The sequence below is a fragment of the Gnatocerus cornutus genome, chromosome 5 (assembly GCF_029298725.1).
Source record: "Gnatocerus cornutus isolate USDA-ARS CGAHR chromosome 5, icGnaCorn1.1, whole genome shotgun sequence".
In the NCBI taxonomy this organism is placed as follows: domain Eukaryota; kingdom Metazoa; phylum Arthropoda; class Insecta; order Coleoptera; family Tenebrionidae; genus Gnatocerus; species Gnatocerus cornutus.
The window spans coordinates 16,053,126-16,070,547 of NC_142237.1; the positions used below are offsets into that span (position 1 = coordinate 16,053,126).

The 17,422-nt window shown below is 35.2% G+C and overlaps 4 protein-coding genes across 4 annotated transcripts; 3 read left to right on the top strand and 1 right to left on the bottom strand.

Moving 5' to 3' along the window:
• Positions 1 to 158: 158 nt before the first annotated feature.
• Positions 159 to 2,989, bottom strand: bor (ATPase family AAA domain containing bor). Its single transcript, XM_088036287.1, has 9 exons — positions 2,664 to 2,989; positions 2,286 to 2,553; positions 2,021 to 2,227; positions 1,814 to 1,971; positions 1,516 to 1,766; positions 1,345 to 1,468; positions 1,005 to 1,296; positions 755 to 953; positions 159 to 705 (listed from the first exon to the last, which is right to left on the bottom strand). The coding sequence occupies exons 1-9, from the start codon at positions 2,869 to 2,871 to the stop codon at positions 547 to 549; spliced, it is 1,866 nt and encodes a 621-aa protein (XP_087892413.1). The 5' UTR covers positions 2,872 to 2,989; the 3' UTR covers positions 159 to 546.
• Positions 2,990 to 3,121: 132 nt separating this feature from the next.
• Positions 3,122 to 4,673, top strand: LOC148175093 (queuosine 5'-phosphate N-glycosylase/hydrolase). The gene is made up of 3 exons (XM_088036288.1): positions 3,122 to 3,443; positions 3,494 to 3,709; positions 3,757 to 4,673. The coding sequence occupies exons 1-3, from the start codon at positions 3,348 to 3,350 to the stop codon at positions 4,435 to 4,437; spliced, it is 993 nt and encodes a 330-aa protein (XP_087892414.1). The 5' UTR covers positions 3,122 to 3,347; the 3' UTR covers positions 4,438 to 4,673.
• Positions 4,674 to 5,064: 391 nt separating this feature from the next.
• Positions 5,065 to 6,596, top strand: Cdc37 (cell division cycle protein 37). Its single transcript, XM_088035881.1, has 4 exons — positions 5,065 to 5,258; positions 5,311 to 5,601; positions 5,649 to 5,927; positions 5,982 to 6,596. Exons 1-4 carry the CDS (start codon positions 5,226 to 5,228, stop codon positions 6,483 to 6,485), a joined length of 1,107 nt encoding a protein of 368 aa, XP_087892007.1. The 5' UTR covers positions 5,065 to 5,225; the 3' UTR covers positions 6,486 to 6,596.
• A 52-nt stretch (positions 6,597 to 6,648) lies between these two features.
• Spase25 (Signal peptidase complex subunit Spase25) lies at positions 6,649 to 7,608 on the top strand. Its single transcript, XM_088036545.1, has 5 exons — positions 6,649 to 6,769; positions 6,859 to 6,924; positions 6,974 to 7,107; positions 7,155 to 7,313; positions 7,359 to 7,608. Exons 1-5 carry the CDS (start codon positions 6,734 to 6,736, stop codon positions 7,543 to 7,545), a joined length of 582 nt encoding a protein of 193 aa, XP_087892671.1. The 5' UTR covers positions 6,649 to 6,733; the 3' UTR covers positions 7,546 to 7,608.
• Positions 7,609 to 17,422: the final 9,814 nt, after the last annotated feature.

The following is a 17,422-nucleotide window of genomic DNA, read 5'->3' on the forward strand; positions in this document are numbered from 1 at the left end:
TTTCAGAAGAAAACAAGTGGAGGGGAAACAACGCCAGCGCCATCTTTAGTAAAAATTAAGTGTATTACTGGTTGCCGGGAATAAGGCGCTTTCAGTCAAGTTAGGTCTAATCATATGCAGAACCAGAACATATTTTATTTTTTTTCCAAACAATAAAATGTTTTTATGGTATGTAAAAATGTATTTTCAGGTCTTTTTTCTACAATATTCCGTAATTCCGACACTCTACAAACGTAACAAAACTTTGATTTTGAATGCCGAGAACTTTAATATAAACTTCCCTGAGACGCATTCAACAATATCACAATTTAACAAAACCAATAGATCTTAAAATGCATATAAATATAAAAAAAACAATGCATTTAAATGCAAAATTTTAAGGAATCCAACTAATTTAAGTGTATAATTTTCAATGAAGAGTAAACTCAAGTCACTTAAGTTAGTTTACTCATCAGCAGACACAGAACTGATTTATGGCAGTGACTGAGTCAATTCTGTGCGTGCCCATTGTCAACTACAAATTAACATTTGTATAATTCGCTAAATCTATCTGGTTGGTGTCCTTTCTACAGTATCGTCGTCTGAATGCTCCACTTTAATAGAAGACTTTATTGACTTTGGCACCACAGGTGAATAGGACTCTTCTTTTTCCGAGTGATACAAAGTTTTCGACTCTCGTTTTTCCTGTTCTGATTGCCACTCAACCTAAAATTAAACAAATTAGCATCCGGATTTCACCACGACTTGCTATTACCTTCTGTCTGTGTTGTTTTACAGCATCCCTGCACCTGTCAAGCACCATCTTCTCTGTAAGAACGCCATCTTCGGAAGCATACGCGGCGGCTTGCCAAGCGACACCTAACTTGGCGATTTCTCTCCCCGACATCCCTTTGGTCATTCGCGCCATTTGACTACACAGTGCGCTATAGTCGAAGTTATCAACCTTCAGCCGCCTAAAACAACAAATTAAAATCATTTTAGAAAAAGAAAGTTGTCTTTGTTACCGTTTTCCTTCAGTTGCCGGCTCCAGAACAAACTTATCAAAATATAAACGTATTAACCGCTCGCGCTCCTCCAGACCGGGAAGACCAAACTCTACCATTTCATCGAGACGGTCATTGACGGCCCAATCAAACTGCTCGGGGGTATTTGAGGCAAGAACCAGCATAAACTTATTGCTCTGTTCACCAGTTCTGTACAAAAAGGCATTCAGAGTTGCGCGGAGATCTTCAGATATGTGTTCAGAGGAACGTTTGCGGAGAAAAGCGTCGGCCTCGTCCACAAAAAGTAACAAACCTAAAACAAAAACAAACACTAAGGGTTCAGTTTTGTAGGAAATCGTACCTTTTCTAGTGCCATCCGCCCAATCAAAGACTTTGTGAACTGCTGTAACTCCGTCCCGACCCATTGGAGCTACGTCTCCGCCTGTTAGAATAGCGTAGTCCATTCCGGAGTGTTTCGCCAAACGCTAAATAAGAAAGAATTAAAATTGAGACGATCAAATTGGAAATTTACCTTTGCAAACATAGTTTTGCCAGTACCAGGGGGGCCATGCATGAGGATATTCCTATACATCCCGTTGTTAAGTTTAGTGTTCTTTGTGGCGATAGCGATGTCTCTGAGGCGTTCTTCTAATCGTGGCGCTAAAACTACTCCTTGCAACGCGTCCTGAGTTTTAGTTCTAATTTTTTTGAGGGCTTCAATGGGGTGTTTAACAGTGTCAATGAAAGAAAATCGAGACGTCTCTCTAACAAGCGATGGTTTTCCTGTAGAAAAAACGTTATTTTGAACACTTCCTGCTGTAATAATTCACCTAATCTAGCTTCAACGTATCGCGCTGTGACCCCGGTGGCCCCCTTGGCCGAGTAAACACCCAAAGCTAATAGAGATAGTCCTCCAGCTGCCGTCAAAACTTTATCCCAATCAGTCAACATAGCGTGAAACCCTGACCCCAAAACAGAACCTGCAGTTCTAAAAGCCAAGGATGTAAAATCTTTAAAATAATTCTTTTAACATTTACTTGATACTCTCAAGGACGGTGACGCGATTCTCTGAGGCTTTCAATCTAATTTGTTCAAGATTGATGTCGCGGTTTTCTCTGTCCACTTTGCCCTTAGCTTTCATTTCCGCTTCTACTCTCTTCATCTCGTTTTTGTGTCTCAGCTCCATTTCATGCTCAATTGTGGCTTTACGCATTGCTTCTTGCTTCGCGACAGATTCTTCTTGCCTACAGAAAAATTTAGAAAAATGAATAACATTAATGATTCATGAATTAGAGTACAGACCTCTTCAAGTTTTCATCATTCATTCTTTGTTGTTGAGCAAGTTGATCGTCATAGCGCTTCCTCGCCAGCTGGTCTTGGTACTGCGCCCTTGCTTGATGCTGTTTAGTCTCTTCAACCAGCAATTTCCGCTTTTCTTCAGCCTCAGCCCTTTTGGCTTCAATCTGCATTTGAGCAATATGAGCTTCATACTCCTTAATTTTAGCCTGTTGTTCAACTTGTCTTGTAGATTCTTGCGCTTTAGACAATTCGAGTGCTTCTTTCGCGTGTGCTGAAACGGAGACATGACAATCACAATCAGTGGACGTGAGAGTTATGCAACCAAAGGTTATAAAGCGCCTAACCTTCAAATTTGAACCCCCATTTTTTCGCTGTACTTACATGATCTTTCCAATTCTTTTGCGGCTTGGGCGGCTCTTTCCAACGCCGTTGAATCAAATCTATAAGCTTCCATGGCTTTTCTTTCGGCTTTGCTCAATTTCGGATCGTTGGGAATGTCACCCCCGGCACCACCCGCTGGGGGCACCCCGAATTGGGACATGTCAGGAGGTTGTTGCTCTTTTCTACCATACCCAAAAATCCACGACATTTTGTAAAATTAACACTTGTGAATTTTTTATGGAATGAAAAACGTGACACGATTCTTAGGTTAGCGGGCAATGTCAAAAGTCAAAAACAACTTGCGCAATCAAGAGAAGTTAGGCGCGGACTGATGTAGATTTTTGAAATAAAATCCCAATGTCAAACTGACGTTTTCGAAGACAAATGTTTCAAATTTTGGTTAATTAGCTCGTTTTTATGCCATAAATTACGCCTGTAGAAATCCTTAAAACTCTTCTATTTGGCTTAAAATTAGTTTCTTTTAGTAAAGCGAATTTTGTGTCGTGATTTTGTTCACCGTATTCGTTGAAATTTCCAGTGTAGCGCGAACCGGCGCAGCAAGTGCATCCATAAATATTAACGAAAGTGTTGTTTGCTGTTATTAACGGTCAAAACCAAAACCGTTGAACGCTTGGAAGATTTCCAGAAACGAGAAACGAGTAATTTCCGCACAATTTTCTTAAAATGGTTTTATCACCACGCGAATCTGCAAAACTGGTGGCGTCTCTAAGCAAAAATGTTAAAATCAAAGAGGAAGGCATCAAGAAACTGGGAGATTTGGTAAGATTTTCTTTCACCGTTGAAACTCCTGATTACTTTGGTATTAATAGCTGGTGGCTCAAGCCCAAAGTGGAAAACTCTCTTCAGACATCTTCAGCCAGACTAAATTCCACCCAAAACCAGATAACCCGCGGGCTCTAGACTGGTTGTTTGTGGTTGACACTTTGAATTTCTGCTTCTGGTCTCTGGAAACTGAAGCTGGTTGGACAGTGGATGGAAATACTGGGTATTTTGCTCTATGTGCAGCCATCAACAGAGCTGTAGAGGTATAGTACCTCAGTTCTTATTCCTTTTAGTTTTCATGATCTTGTAGGAAAAAGTCGACATCTTAAATCCAAAATTCTACTCAGAAATATCCGAAAAAGACCTCGCCAAAATCTTTCGCAGCGATAACGACATCCCTATACCTCTTTTCTCAGAACGCGTCAAATGCCTTCATGAAGTAGGCAACGTCTTACTTGAAAACTTTGACGGTTCTTTTGAGAATCTCGTAAAAAAAGCCAACAGCAGTGCTGTGGCTCTTCTGGATCTCATTGTTAACAATTTCAAGTGCTTCAGAGATGAAGCCAAGTATCAAGGCCATGAAGTGGCGATTTATAAAAGGGCACAAATTCTCATTGGAGACATCTGGGCATGTTTCAAGGATGAAGGCATTGGGCATTTTAAAGACATTGGTGAAATCACCATGTTTGCTGACTATAGAGTTCCACAAACTCTTCTGTACTATGGAGTTTTTGAATACACTGAAGATCTAAATAAGAAACTGCAAGAAAATAAGATTCTCGAGAACGGGGAAGAAGATGAAGTGGAGATCAGAGCTTGTTCCATTCACGCAGTGGAACTGTTAAAAGAATACGCAGAAAAACAGTTAAAGGATGAACAAATCAATGCTATTGTAATTGATCATTATTTGTGGGACTTCAGACGCGAACACGCCAAAGAAATCCTTGACAAAAAGATTCCTTTTCATAAAACATTTTCTATTTATTATTGAATGGTTACTTAATTGGTTTATTTAAGAATTTTTATATTCGCGTTCTTGGTTCTAGTTTAGGGGAGTACCATTGATGGGTTAGCACAAAGTAGGATTTTAGAGTGTAATGATAGAGTTGTTTTAAAATGACTGTTAAACTGTTAACTGTTAGCTTCTTTAAATTTTAAGAAAATCATATCTGTAATGTTGTAAGTGTATGGATCTAAAAAATAAACAGAATATTATATCGTACGAAATTTGATTTCTCTGGAATTTCCTGATCCTTTGATGCCTAGAAAGCTTAAAATTAGGTTTGCTAGCTATAAAGTCATTTAGAAGTAATTAAAATAGCGGTTTTACCCGGCGCATCCACCATTTTGCAAATCTGATCTGATCACATTTCAATAAAATTGAGTTTTTCTTAAACACAAAAATTGGTGTTTTTTCTATAGAGCACTTCATTAACTTTTTTGTTTGAAATTTAAAACTGTTTTTATACATCCAACTTGCTGAAATTGCAAGTCTGAAAAAGTAACGTCTCAAATTAAATTATTCTTATTTGTTTTTTGAAGTAATCTTCATTAGATAAGCGACTATTTTACAAAGTTTTATTTCGCGATTTTATGTTTCCCGCCAACCTCAGTCGGTTCTTGAATTTCCATCTTGAACTGACAGATGTCTTTTTTGACAGAATTTTGTCGGATGAATTTTCGAGAAAGTATAGGGTGGAGAAATTGACATTTGTCGGTTTAAAAATTGTCTTTTATCTCGTGTTTGTGTAAACTGTGCTAAATTTTAGCATTCTAATCATGGTCGATTATAGCAAATGGAAAAATATTGAAGTACTCTCTTAAGACAATCCCCAAATGTGAGGTTATTGCAACTGTTTTTTAGATATCGGACGACGAAGACGAGACCCATCCAAATATCGACACACCATCGCTCTTCAGATGGAGGCACCAAGCCAGAGTCGAGCGTATGGAAGAGATGAAACGAGAAGCAGAAGAACTAAAGAAAAAAAAGGAAGAAAGTGAAAAGAAACTGAAAGAAGCAAAGTTGAAGTTAGAAGCGGCGGAAAAAAGTGGAGATACAATTGTGAAGGAGTTGAAAGAGCAAGTAATGGGACTGGAGAAAAAAATGGCTGAGCTGTGTATGCAACAGGAAGATCATGAAAAAAAGGAGAAGGTAATCAAATTTTGATGTCACAACTTTAGATACAAATTTCCTTTTAGTTAGCACCTTGGAATGTGGACACAATAAGTCAACCAGGTTTTGCTAAGACTGTGATTAACAAGAAATCGCCGCGGCCAAAAGACGAGGATCTCACAGATGAAGAAAGGGAAGCGCGCATGAAGAACTTTGTCAAAGACAATGAGAAAGATTTAAAGCATTTTGGAATGTTGCGGCGTTATGATGATTCCAGGCAATTCTTGAAGGAACATCTCAACTTAGTCTCTGAAGACACAGCCAATTATTTAGTGATCTGGTGCATCAACCTAGAAATGGAAGAGGTAAACATAAACAGCACCAAAAAACTTTATTATGTTTATCTTCTTTTATTTTAGAAACATGATCTAATGGAGCACGTCGCACATCAAACAATTTGCATGCAGTACATTCTTGAGTTGGCAAAACAGTTAGATTATGACCCACGTGGGTGCGTCGACCCCTTCTTCGCAAAAATCCAAGTAGCTGACCCATTTTACAAAAAGTCTTTTGATGACGAATTACTACAGTTTAAAGAGAGGATCAGAAGACGCGCGGCTGAGAAAATCGATGAAGCCATTAAAGAAGCGGAAGAAGAAGAAAGGAAAGCGAGAATTGGACCGGGAGGTCTGGACCAACTTGAAGTTTTAGAGAGTCTTCCTGAGAAGTTAAGACAATGTTTTGAGACGCAAGACATTCAGATGTTACAAGACACCATTAAAGAAATGGATGAAGCAGAAGCGAATTATCACATGAAACGATGTGTCGCTTCAGGCCTTTGGATACCTGATGCCAATAAGAAAGAAACTGAAGAAAATGCAAGTGGTGAAGCTGGACCGTCAGATGACCAGTCAAAACCCTAAGACAACTCGTGCTGCGGTTTTTATCAATGAGCCTTTACTTTTTAAGATTACAAATTTACTGTATTAACTTATTAGTTTTACTAGAGTCTGAATAAATTTCATTACAAAAGTTATTTGAATTTGGTGCCACGATTTAGTAATTTTTATTGCGGAAAGTTTAGTAACTATCACTACCTCTGACAACTGACGTGTACCAACAACAAGACACGACAACATTAAAAATTTAGCCGAATATTTAACTGTATAGAATGGCTCCGAAAGAAAGCAAAGATAAAGATGATAAGGTAAATTAAATTATTACCATTTTCCCTTTTTATTCCTTTAATTTTATTGTATGAAGCCACCGTATGTTGTACTTAACCTATCTTTTCAGCCTGTTAAAATTAATAAATGGGACGGTGCTGCGATAAAAAATGCCATAGATGATGCAGTAAAAGAAGTAAGAGTCGCCAGATTGATATTATTGAATCACACTGTATATTTTGTAGGTACTTACTAAAAAATACAATTATGTAGAAAATTTCTGCTTGATGGATGGCCGCCTTGTAATTTGTAGCATTGCTGTAGGAGTTGCAATGTTTGCGTTGCTTTGGGATTATTTATATCCATTCCCGCTTTCAAAGTAAGCCCCTCATCACTACATTTTAAAAAACTAATTTAATCTTGTAGGCCTGTGCTCATTTTTTGTGTCACCACTTATTTTGTTATGATGGGGATTTTAACACTGTACACTACTTATAAGGAAAAAGGCATCTTTGCTGTTTGTATCCAGAAAAAGGATGGTCAGAAAAAAGATAATGTGTGGGAAGCTAGTTCATACTTGAAAAAGTCAGTAAAAACTTAATATTTATGAGTTACAACTTTTTTTTAAAGGTATGACGATAAGTACAAATTGGTCCTGGCATTTAAAGATGGTAAGACTGGCTCTCAAAGAGAAACTAACTTAACCAGAAGTGTCGCCAACTTCGTTGATGTAAGTGGTGGGGTGGTTCATGAAATTGTAGAGAATGAAATCACAAAACTTCACAATTCCTTGTTAAGTGAACGTAAAGATAAATAGCTCTTGTAAAAGTTTTTTCACTTGGAGTTAAACGTCTCTAATAAAATTTTTGTTTTATAAGGATGTAAAGCTTTGATTTCGTAATCCTGCCACAAATTCCACAAAAAAAATGTGAGGACTGATTACAATATCAAATTGGAACCGGCCGTGTATCGCACAAAATTCTGAATCGATAATAAAAAATTTCATTAAAATACTTAGTAAACTGAGACATAATGTATCATTGGTTGCATAGCCAAAAATGCAATTTTTAAAACTAAATGTTTATGCACATAAAAAATTAGAAAATCCTAAACCAGAATTTAGCAAATTCTTTTATCTAAATTTGAAATTAACAAATACAGCAACTGTTATTTATCGAAAAAAATTTAAGTTAAGCTACGCTATACGGTATGTATTATTGGTTGCATAATGTAAGACACAATTTACTTTTTAATTTTCTATAAAAAAAAAGACAAGTCCTAAATCTGAATTCAGATTCTTTCTCCCGAGTTTCCAATTTATTAATAAAGTAATTTAAAATTTTTATTTTTACCAAAAAAATTCAAGTCGATTGAAAATTCGTTAAAAAGTTATTACCGAAGCGATAAATCTGGAAGTTTTTGTAAGAGTCTTGTTCCTGGGGTCCTAATTGATAAAAAGTCATTTTATAGTAATTTAAGAAATTTGGTATTTCGTCAAGATTTCAGAATTCTTGAATTTATAATGGACGTTAGCTAGTTTTGGCCAAAGAATATGAAAGCCTTTAAATCAACACACAGCATGATTTGCCAGTTCTGGATCTATTTCTTCTTTCGCTCTTTGCTATCTGTAAAAATTTTCAAGAAAATCCAAAAGGAAAAAAAAGGTTAAGTTTGAACTTTACAAGTATTTCACACCAAAGCCGGCCAAAAAAATGCGTGATTTTCCATTAAAAGTCAAAACCCTACTCGGCCACTTATCATTTTTACCACATCGCATAATTTTCCTAATTTGAATGTATTCCGCGCTTCTAAAAACCGAATCAACATTTATAATGGTTTTCATCCGGAGTATCGGGTAACTGATGGCGGAAATCCATTTTCCAGTCCAAAAAAAATTGATACAAAAAATTGTGACAGCTGGAACGTTTTATATCAAAACTTTGCACATGACTCTGATCCAAAATTATTTATCTACCTGTAAACAAATTAAACTTTGTAGGTCGGAGACGGATATAGTTATTACCTAAACCGACCTCACACCGGTGGAAAGAAATCAGACTTTTTAATAAGTTATCAAACTCACAATTTGTTTGCTATTAACATAAAATATCACTTCCTCCTTTCTTATCTTCGAGGAAAAACGGTACTGGAAATTTAAAACTAACAATTAGCCATGTTCCAAAAAGAAGTCCTAATAATATGTTAGTGGGTTTTGTTTGCCATTTATTTTCTCACCATCCATGGTTGCGCTTCATTGATACCCATCCATCGAATAATATTTTTCAATTATGTATTACCGTCAGTTTAATGACGCGAAAACGTAAAGTATTGCCACACCGTCTTCATTTTCCTGATTAAAGTGTAAAAACGGATAAACGGTATTTAGGAAATTACCGCACAATTGGATGCTCCGAAAAAGTAGAAACGAGGAAACAAGCTTTTTGACTTTTTGCCCGAGTTAATTAAAGAAACAATGTGTAATTATAAGGTTTCGACGATTCACGAAAAAACTATAATGTGCTCTTAGCTAACAGAATTAATTATAGTTTTGACTAGTTAGCAACGAATCTAACAATAGGTATAGCAACATGGTTAGTCATTCATAAAAGAACTCGGGGTGTTGGGTTTTGCACCTTTAAGAATCAATAACGTCCATCCAATCAAGTCTTCAGCAGTGAAGAAAAAAGCACCTGCTTGATGAGTCTGCCAGATTGTTTTGTTGTGGAACTGTGGAGCTTAAGACGCTCTATCAGTGGTGCGTGTATCAGAGATAGGATCTAAATTCAAGACATTGCTCCTTACGGGTCATCAGAGCGTATCTCCCCTGACTACCTCATTACACGTGACAATTGCGCCAAGTGTAATTTCCTAGATCATAGACTTTTAATTCTGCAAAACCATAAAGTACCTTTTCGCATGTTGCAACTACTTTGTGTCTGCACTTATCTAATATCAGAACATGAAATTCGACTTGTAGCATCCTGACAGACAAAATAAATTACCGTCATTGATTTTTTCTTCAAGCAGACGCTTCGGTTTAAACATTCAATTGACCTGAGCACCCCATTTCTAATGAGCAAAGGGGAGTTGCGCTTGGGAGGCCAAGGGTAACAATTATATTGTAATGCACCTGCTTATTGTATTAAATAAGTTGAAAGTTTAAGAAAATAATGAAAGATTACCATTGTTGATAAGGAATTAAAGAAAAATAGGCAATTATAACCGTAAAATTTCCTCGGGCATGCTTAGCTGCGCAACCCGTGCATTCTGGTGGATAGTTTTGAATTATTGTAATATGGCTTACATGACATGAACAAAGTGTAATTGTCTCGAGCCAGTTATTTTCATTATAGTGATTTTCATTTTTGCTTGCACATGTAGGGTGCTTCTGGGGAAGTTATTCAATCGGAAATCGACATGAAAATCTCAAAAATGTGAAAACTAGGCTCGTAACTATGACATGACCAGGAAGAAAGCAATAGAAGAAATAGAAATATCTAAAGATAAAAACATGAAAGACACGATTAGGAAATTAAGTTATAACAGAATGGAAGAAGACGAGCTAAGAAATACTCTCAAAACGAGAAATTAAAAAATACGTAAAAAACGGAATATAACACCCTCTTAGAAATAAAAAGTAGTGAAAGCAGAAAAGGTATTGATAATAAAATACCAACAAAACGTGCAAATAGAAGATGCTATGCATAGATGGAAAGAATTCTAATCGAAATAAGAACTCCGAACGATGAAAATGAATAAAGCAAAAAAAGAGATAGAAGACTACAAAAAAAAATAAAAATGAAATAAAGTTATAGAAAAAATGGATAGAAAGCGTAACTAGGAAGTTCAGGTGGTGAGCACCACTTGAAATAGGATAGAACGGGATAGAAAGTTGAAGAAACTGAACCTTTATCCATTTGGGCCGCAAGACTATTCCTTGAAAGTTATTAGGACCAAAACGATTTATTGCCTATTACGTCTATGTGAGTATTGCCGTAATTAGTAAGGCGTTAATTTGTACGTTCAATATGCCAGAGCACGGCGCTAAAATTTTAAATACATAAGTCTATATAAGTACTCTAATTTCTAGCTTTAAAAAAGTCTGTAGAATTCTCTTATCAAAGTTGATTTTTTTAACAAAAGTTGATAGCTTTAATAAAAATGCGTCATTTTTAATGATGTAGTTTCGTTGTAATCTATTCCTCGTAAAATAAAATATGACCTACCGATACAAATTTTGTCCGTTTATAGACCTTAAGTTGATCTTTCGATTGATGTCACAGATTCGATAAATTTTTAGTGAAAAAAAAACGAAATAAATTACTTTGTAATGATCAAAAATTAAACAAAAGTACAGAAAAGCGAAGAAAAGTCCAATTACTATTATTTATTAATGCAATATCCAACAGAGGGATAGCAACTCCAATTACAGGATAAGGATACTTAATTGAAAAGGGCCTTAATGTCCTTTATCGAAGCACAGAAATTATTCAACGAATTTTCAATCGAGATATAAATTGAGACCGATTAATGAATTGGCGATGCAGTTAGGAGATTATTTCTAGCTGCATTTAGCTGAAAAGTGTTTGTATCACCACTAATTATAATCTTGGAATAGAGAATGAAATTGTTTTAAATAAGAAACTGCAATCAGTGAGGAAGTCAAAAAGTTTATAAAAAAGTATAACTTGAGACATTTTTTTTCTAGTCGCAAATCTTTGAAAATCAAATGGGGTTAAAAGTGTTTCATGAGAAAATTCTCTAACTCAAACGTTGTGAATACAATAAGCTCAACATTTTAAGAAATTCTTTTGGACTCTTACAAGCTGCAGAACATACAAATTATATAATGGGAACCATAACAGTGAGGCAAATTCCAATTTTGTTCTAACCAATGTCGTATATAATAGTTTTGTTGTTTTAATATTGAAATCAACATAATTAAGTTTAGCAAATCCTAAGGATTTGTAGGCAAAAGCAGATATTTTGTCAATATGAAAGAAAAACGACAGCTTAGGATCACCCCAGTCCTGTCCAGCTCAACATTTGAACCCTATAATGAAAAATTTCTCAATACTGTTTCGGTTCCGAAAATTAAAAATTTATGTAGAAGCTTAAAGAATCCCGAAGAATACAAGTGATTTCGCCAAAACATTTAATTTTAGAAAATGTTTATATTTTATAAAAAATCCTTAAGTACCGTACCGTAAAACAAACTATACAATTTCCGAGAATGCCAAAAAATCCTGGCCAACCCTAAATTATTTTTAAGAAACTAAAAAAACGGAAAAATCAAAAGCAGACAAAAACCAAACAAAATCACAAAACCTAAAGAATAATATTATGATGAAATAAGAGTAGAATAGGACTATACACCTTCACCTCGTGTCATACACCTCATTCTCGTAAAAATAAGCAATTTTCTCACTCAGATAGCAATATTCGTCTCTACATATTTTTTTGTGCTACAAAAGAATTCACAACTGCAAGTCGCTCAATCTATAAAAAAGTTGAACATTATTTTCAAAATCCTTCTAGAAGACGTACGTCTTCCAACATTCATGAGAATATTAAAATTCATCTGTACCATTCATCAATCATCGCTGTCATTCCATTACATCTGTAGAAGTCACATTTGGAACATTTAAAGCTTGAAAACATTTATGTCTGCGGGAAAGCTCATTGCTATTCACGAAGTGTAGGTCTTAAATTTCATTGTCATTCAACATTTTTATAGACTAGATGAAACTGTTGATATGCAGAATGAAAACAAATCATCCGAATATTCACAATTGACTTCAACAGGCGAGTTCTTTGAAGATTTTACGAACGAGTCGTACAAGTTGAGCAACAGATTACAAACATATTAATTACGAAGTTTTTTAATGAACGAGCATAATCAAGTTGTGTGTAAAGCTCATAAGCCAATTCAATTCAATTTTCGAACAATAGCGAACTCATCTTTTCGACATCATTATTAGTAGCGCCTGAAAAGTCAATCCTCATAAGCGTAAGCTCATTACAAGCGTTTAGCATTCATTTACCGGAATCCTGAAGCTAATCATAAGTCTTAAGTGTTGCTTTCTCCTTTGAGTGGTTCTTGGCTACCTATTGACTTTAAAGGATATTGTTCTGGAAGAAGCTTATCTACTGGCTACTTAAGAACACAGCTTCTTCCTGGAAATAAACCAGTTGCAAAAATAAACGGGTCATTCGACGTATCCTTGCATGGAAACCGGATTCATCCGCTGTTATACGTCAACAATTATATCACTAAATAACACAGGATGAATGATATCACTGTTTTACATTAAAAGCTTAAATAAGATGAAAAAAAAAACAACCAAAAATGTAATCTCTTACAAAGTTCACATTCTCTTCTCCTTGCTTCAGAGGCTTTAGAAATTAATTAACTAAACGATAATACTGTGAGACTTGCGAGCTTTCAAGCTTTAATTTGCAAAATTTCTCTTATAATGGAAGTCCACGCATAATTTACCCATGCAAAAACGCACAGTACATTATAACAATGTCTAATTACCACGAATTACCTACAGCATGGAACTAGAGTTAATTAAACAACTTTGCCGGAGTTGTGCTTCATGGTCAAGATCATGACATAACATCAAATAATGGCTGCACGTAACTCGTTTCGAAAGGTTCTTCATTTCTGTGAAACCGAGTAAAAAATTCATTTGATGTACACTTTCTTGTGGACTCGTTCTCACACTACAATACACGAAATGTCGCTATAAAAATTAAAACATCAGCATAAAGACTCGGCGCCCCAGACGAAATTTTTAGCTCTCGGTCGTGAGCTCAAACCTCGTTTAGAATCCCGGAAGAGATCACTCATTTCCTGGTCGGTTATTTAGATTAATCGCGAAAAAGAAATGTTAATTAGTGAGAGCTTCTTGGTGGTATTGGCCATCGATTACCACAAACTGAAAACGACAATAAAACTGAGAGTGTCATTATTACAGATTTGCAAGGTTTCTGAGAAAGTTTCAATATGCTTAGTCTTTTATTTGAAAACGTGCAGGTCTAATGAGATTTTATGGTGAATACGGTCCTGGTAAAACAGCCTAGCGGAACTAAAACCACATTTTAATGTTTTTATAAAAGTTCATTACCCCAAGAACATCAGTCACAAACTCTTTGAGCATTACTAAGCAATTATTATTTTAACAAAAGTAGAAAAATGACAGAACTGTCTTCAACGGAAGCGATTTCATCAGGCTTTGGGACTAATTACGTTTTTGATATTACCTTTAGAGAAATACTTGCAGTTTGCAAAGTCACGAAAATATTTTCCATATGCATGTGGTGCTCAAAATATTAATTGATCCAGTCTAAATTGTACGGGTAATTAATGGGAACCGGCAACATTTCGTGCACCGCTGGATTAATGCCTTTCTCTTTGTAATTAGCTGAAAGCAGTAATTGTCGTTTATTAGCCATTTTTTACTCACTTTTGTCTATGATTAATCAACTGTCAGCCCCGAGATTCGTATCTAAAATTTTGCCTTGATTGGTCAAAAGTTCGTGGAAAATGCCGCTTATTTATTCAAATTTCCTTAACAAGTGGGAAAGGAAGCCCCAAACAATGCCCTCACTGTTTTACGTCTATTTTACTGTTATAATAAATCACAAAATACCTTTTTTCTTCCTGAGAATAATTATCCTTCCGATTTACCGTTTTCCTACAAAATAATTCACCGTTAAATCGAGCGAATTTTGCGCTTTCTTTGCTAATACTGATTATTCTTTAAGTAAATTGATTCTCTCAGGCTCATTCTTTTTTATTATGGAATGTTTCATGTGCATCTGCTTCAATAAATTGTGGTCGACTAAAATGTTTCATAAATTCCACAAACCTTTACATTGCCACGTCGGTATAACAAATTGCGAATTTATTTACGAGCTTTGTATCTATATTTTATATCGCTGGGATGATTAAACGGATAAGTGATGATATTCTCTATTCATAACACTCGTTTGTGGGTAAACTGTGGCGGAGGAACATTGTTGGCGTAAATGGGTTTTATAGATCCCATTTGTGACGGTTCTAAATTACTTTTGCTGCAAATATTATTGTATTCAGTATTCAGTTAAAGATCAGTTGTAGAAATTTATCGGATTTCAACTTTTAATTTCAGTTTTGACAAAACCATTGTCGAAGAAAATTTACTTTTTTCCAAGTTTCTCCACTCTCAGATTTCACTTTGGAGAAATATAAATTTATGATAGAGCAAAGTTGACTCTAAAATTGACATCAATTGACACCAATCTGAATCCCGGAAACTCAAAGGGTAACATAGAAACTTCTTAAATTTCCTTATGTCTCTTTAGGTATATTTATAATACGTAAATGCCTAACTAAAACTAATCGAATGCTTAAATTGAATGAATCTTTCGAGTCCAGTATTAATAAAACCATGATGAAAAATTGTTTGGTCAAAATTTCTTAATGTTCGTTTAGAGAGACTAAAATTAAGTTACTTTGCTCTTTTCACAGATTTTTGTCGTCAAAAATCAAATCAAAAGAGAAACTATAACGCTGAAATAGGCAGAAATACCGGGAATTGAAAAAATCAACTGTTGCACGGATGGCTGCCTTAAGAAAAAGAACAATTTCATTAAAACTTACCGGCTCTGAAAATGGCAAACAATAAAAATAAGTATTTTATGAGACTCGGTAAATAATTACAAGTAAAAGTAAAACAACACTTTTTGCCTGTTTAATTTAGCACTTTAAGCTAAAAGATTATAACAATATAAACAAGATTCCTAAGTAAATAAGGAAAAATCATTCCATTCATTGTAGTAACCATTGAAACAAATCCCCGCAATCAATGAAGCAGAGAAAAACGTTTTTCTATTCCAATAGTGCCACTTCATTGAATGCTACGAATACAACTCCCATTTTGTAAATTTCAAAAACTCGTTACATTTCTGATAAATAAAGTCATGCTTACACGCCAGCAAATAATAAGTATTTCCACCAGAGGAAAGATTAATTGAGATAGTCTTGTAGCCGCTGTTATCGTCATCACAGTTTCCTGTCTTAGTCCCTCCGTTTCCACTCAGTTTGCAAATTTATTTAAAGCAGGTTATAAAGAGGCATAAATTATGATTGTAGAAATAAAACCATCATGAATATCAGTAAAATATTTATATAGCATTGTGATCTTCCCATAGCTGAGTTGCACCAAGGATGCTACCACAGAAAGGAAGATTCTCATTCCCAAGAGAATAATGGCCTTTCATCTGCACATAATATAATAATGTTACAATAAAAAAAAACCTGTTCCTCTTCAATAGTGCCGCAACAGAAGTCCTTGTCGGGTAAGGAGCCCGACTTCTTGCAGACATTTACAAGTAATTTAATTAAAACTACTTTGATTACGTTGTAATTAGGTGTACGTTAATTAGAGTATTAGCACTATTTTAAACTACTTCCTAAAATGTTCTTAATTAATGTAGAAACCGTTTTAACCCTCTTGAGATTAAAAAAACATTAACCTCGGAATTCCATGAATTGTTAAATTGTGCTCGACCTCTGAATGATTTTAGATGAAAATTACAACTGACGTCAGTTTATTCATTGTTCCATGAATGAAATTTAATGTCAGCTCGCTCACAATAATGTAAAAAGTTTCCGCAAGCTGTTCTATAAAAAATAATTCCATACAGTTAGCTTTTATTTCAGCTTGGCTAAATCCTACCAACGAACCATCCGATTTTGTCGAACTGTTTTAGAATTATATGCTCTGCTGATCAATGTTGGATTCATTCAAAGTGCTCACGCTGTACTCCTTCTTCCAGAAAGTATTAATCACAAGTATGTTAATTTCAATCTCGAATTAATTAGCAAAAATCTCCACGGCGAAACGAATATCAATCATTTTTACAATATAATTGCGTTAATCCTACTTAATTATCAGACATTACTGTCATGCCTCGTATAGTATAAAAGCACCAACCATACGCTCATCATCTGTCATCCAGAACTTCATTGCTTGCGTTTGCATCACTTCGATTCAGCTTACACACCGTGGCACAAAAGCTCAAACAAACACGCAACAGTTGTGCCATCGGAAGAAATTCAATCAAATTGTGTCCATCTTAGAACAGTTTTGATTCAATGACTTCTCGGAAAGTTCAAGCATGGCTAAATTCGAGTCGAATTATTTGATGCCTTCTGATTCCGAACCGACATAATTATTGCAGATTGGCTTTCTTTCCCAATGAGGAAATCACGGCAAATACAATACTATGTGGAGCAATCGTATATTATGAACAAAGAGTTGTGCAATTTTGGTACTATTTTAACATATTGTTATTTCTAGAGCTTACATTTTATGACAAAAAAACCAAAGCAAGTCCGTCACTGGAAAAAATCAAGGTCGATTTAATTGTGGATTTCCAACACTATTGATCTGTGAAGTGCGTGGAAAATAAACTTTGGGAATCCCTCTAATTCTCACCGCTTCTGATTTCCTGCAGAATCCAAAGCTTTTAATTTATGTTTAGTTAAAGTAGTACCCTCTGAATATTTCAAAGAAATAAAATTAGTAGTTCCGCCTGTACAACTGTTGACACGCAGCTCAAAATCAAAATCAACAGTACTAACTACTAATATCAAAATGATGCAATGACTCATAAATCTTCATTTTTGTTGTACCAGAATT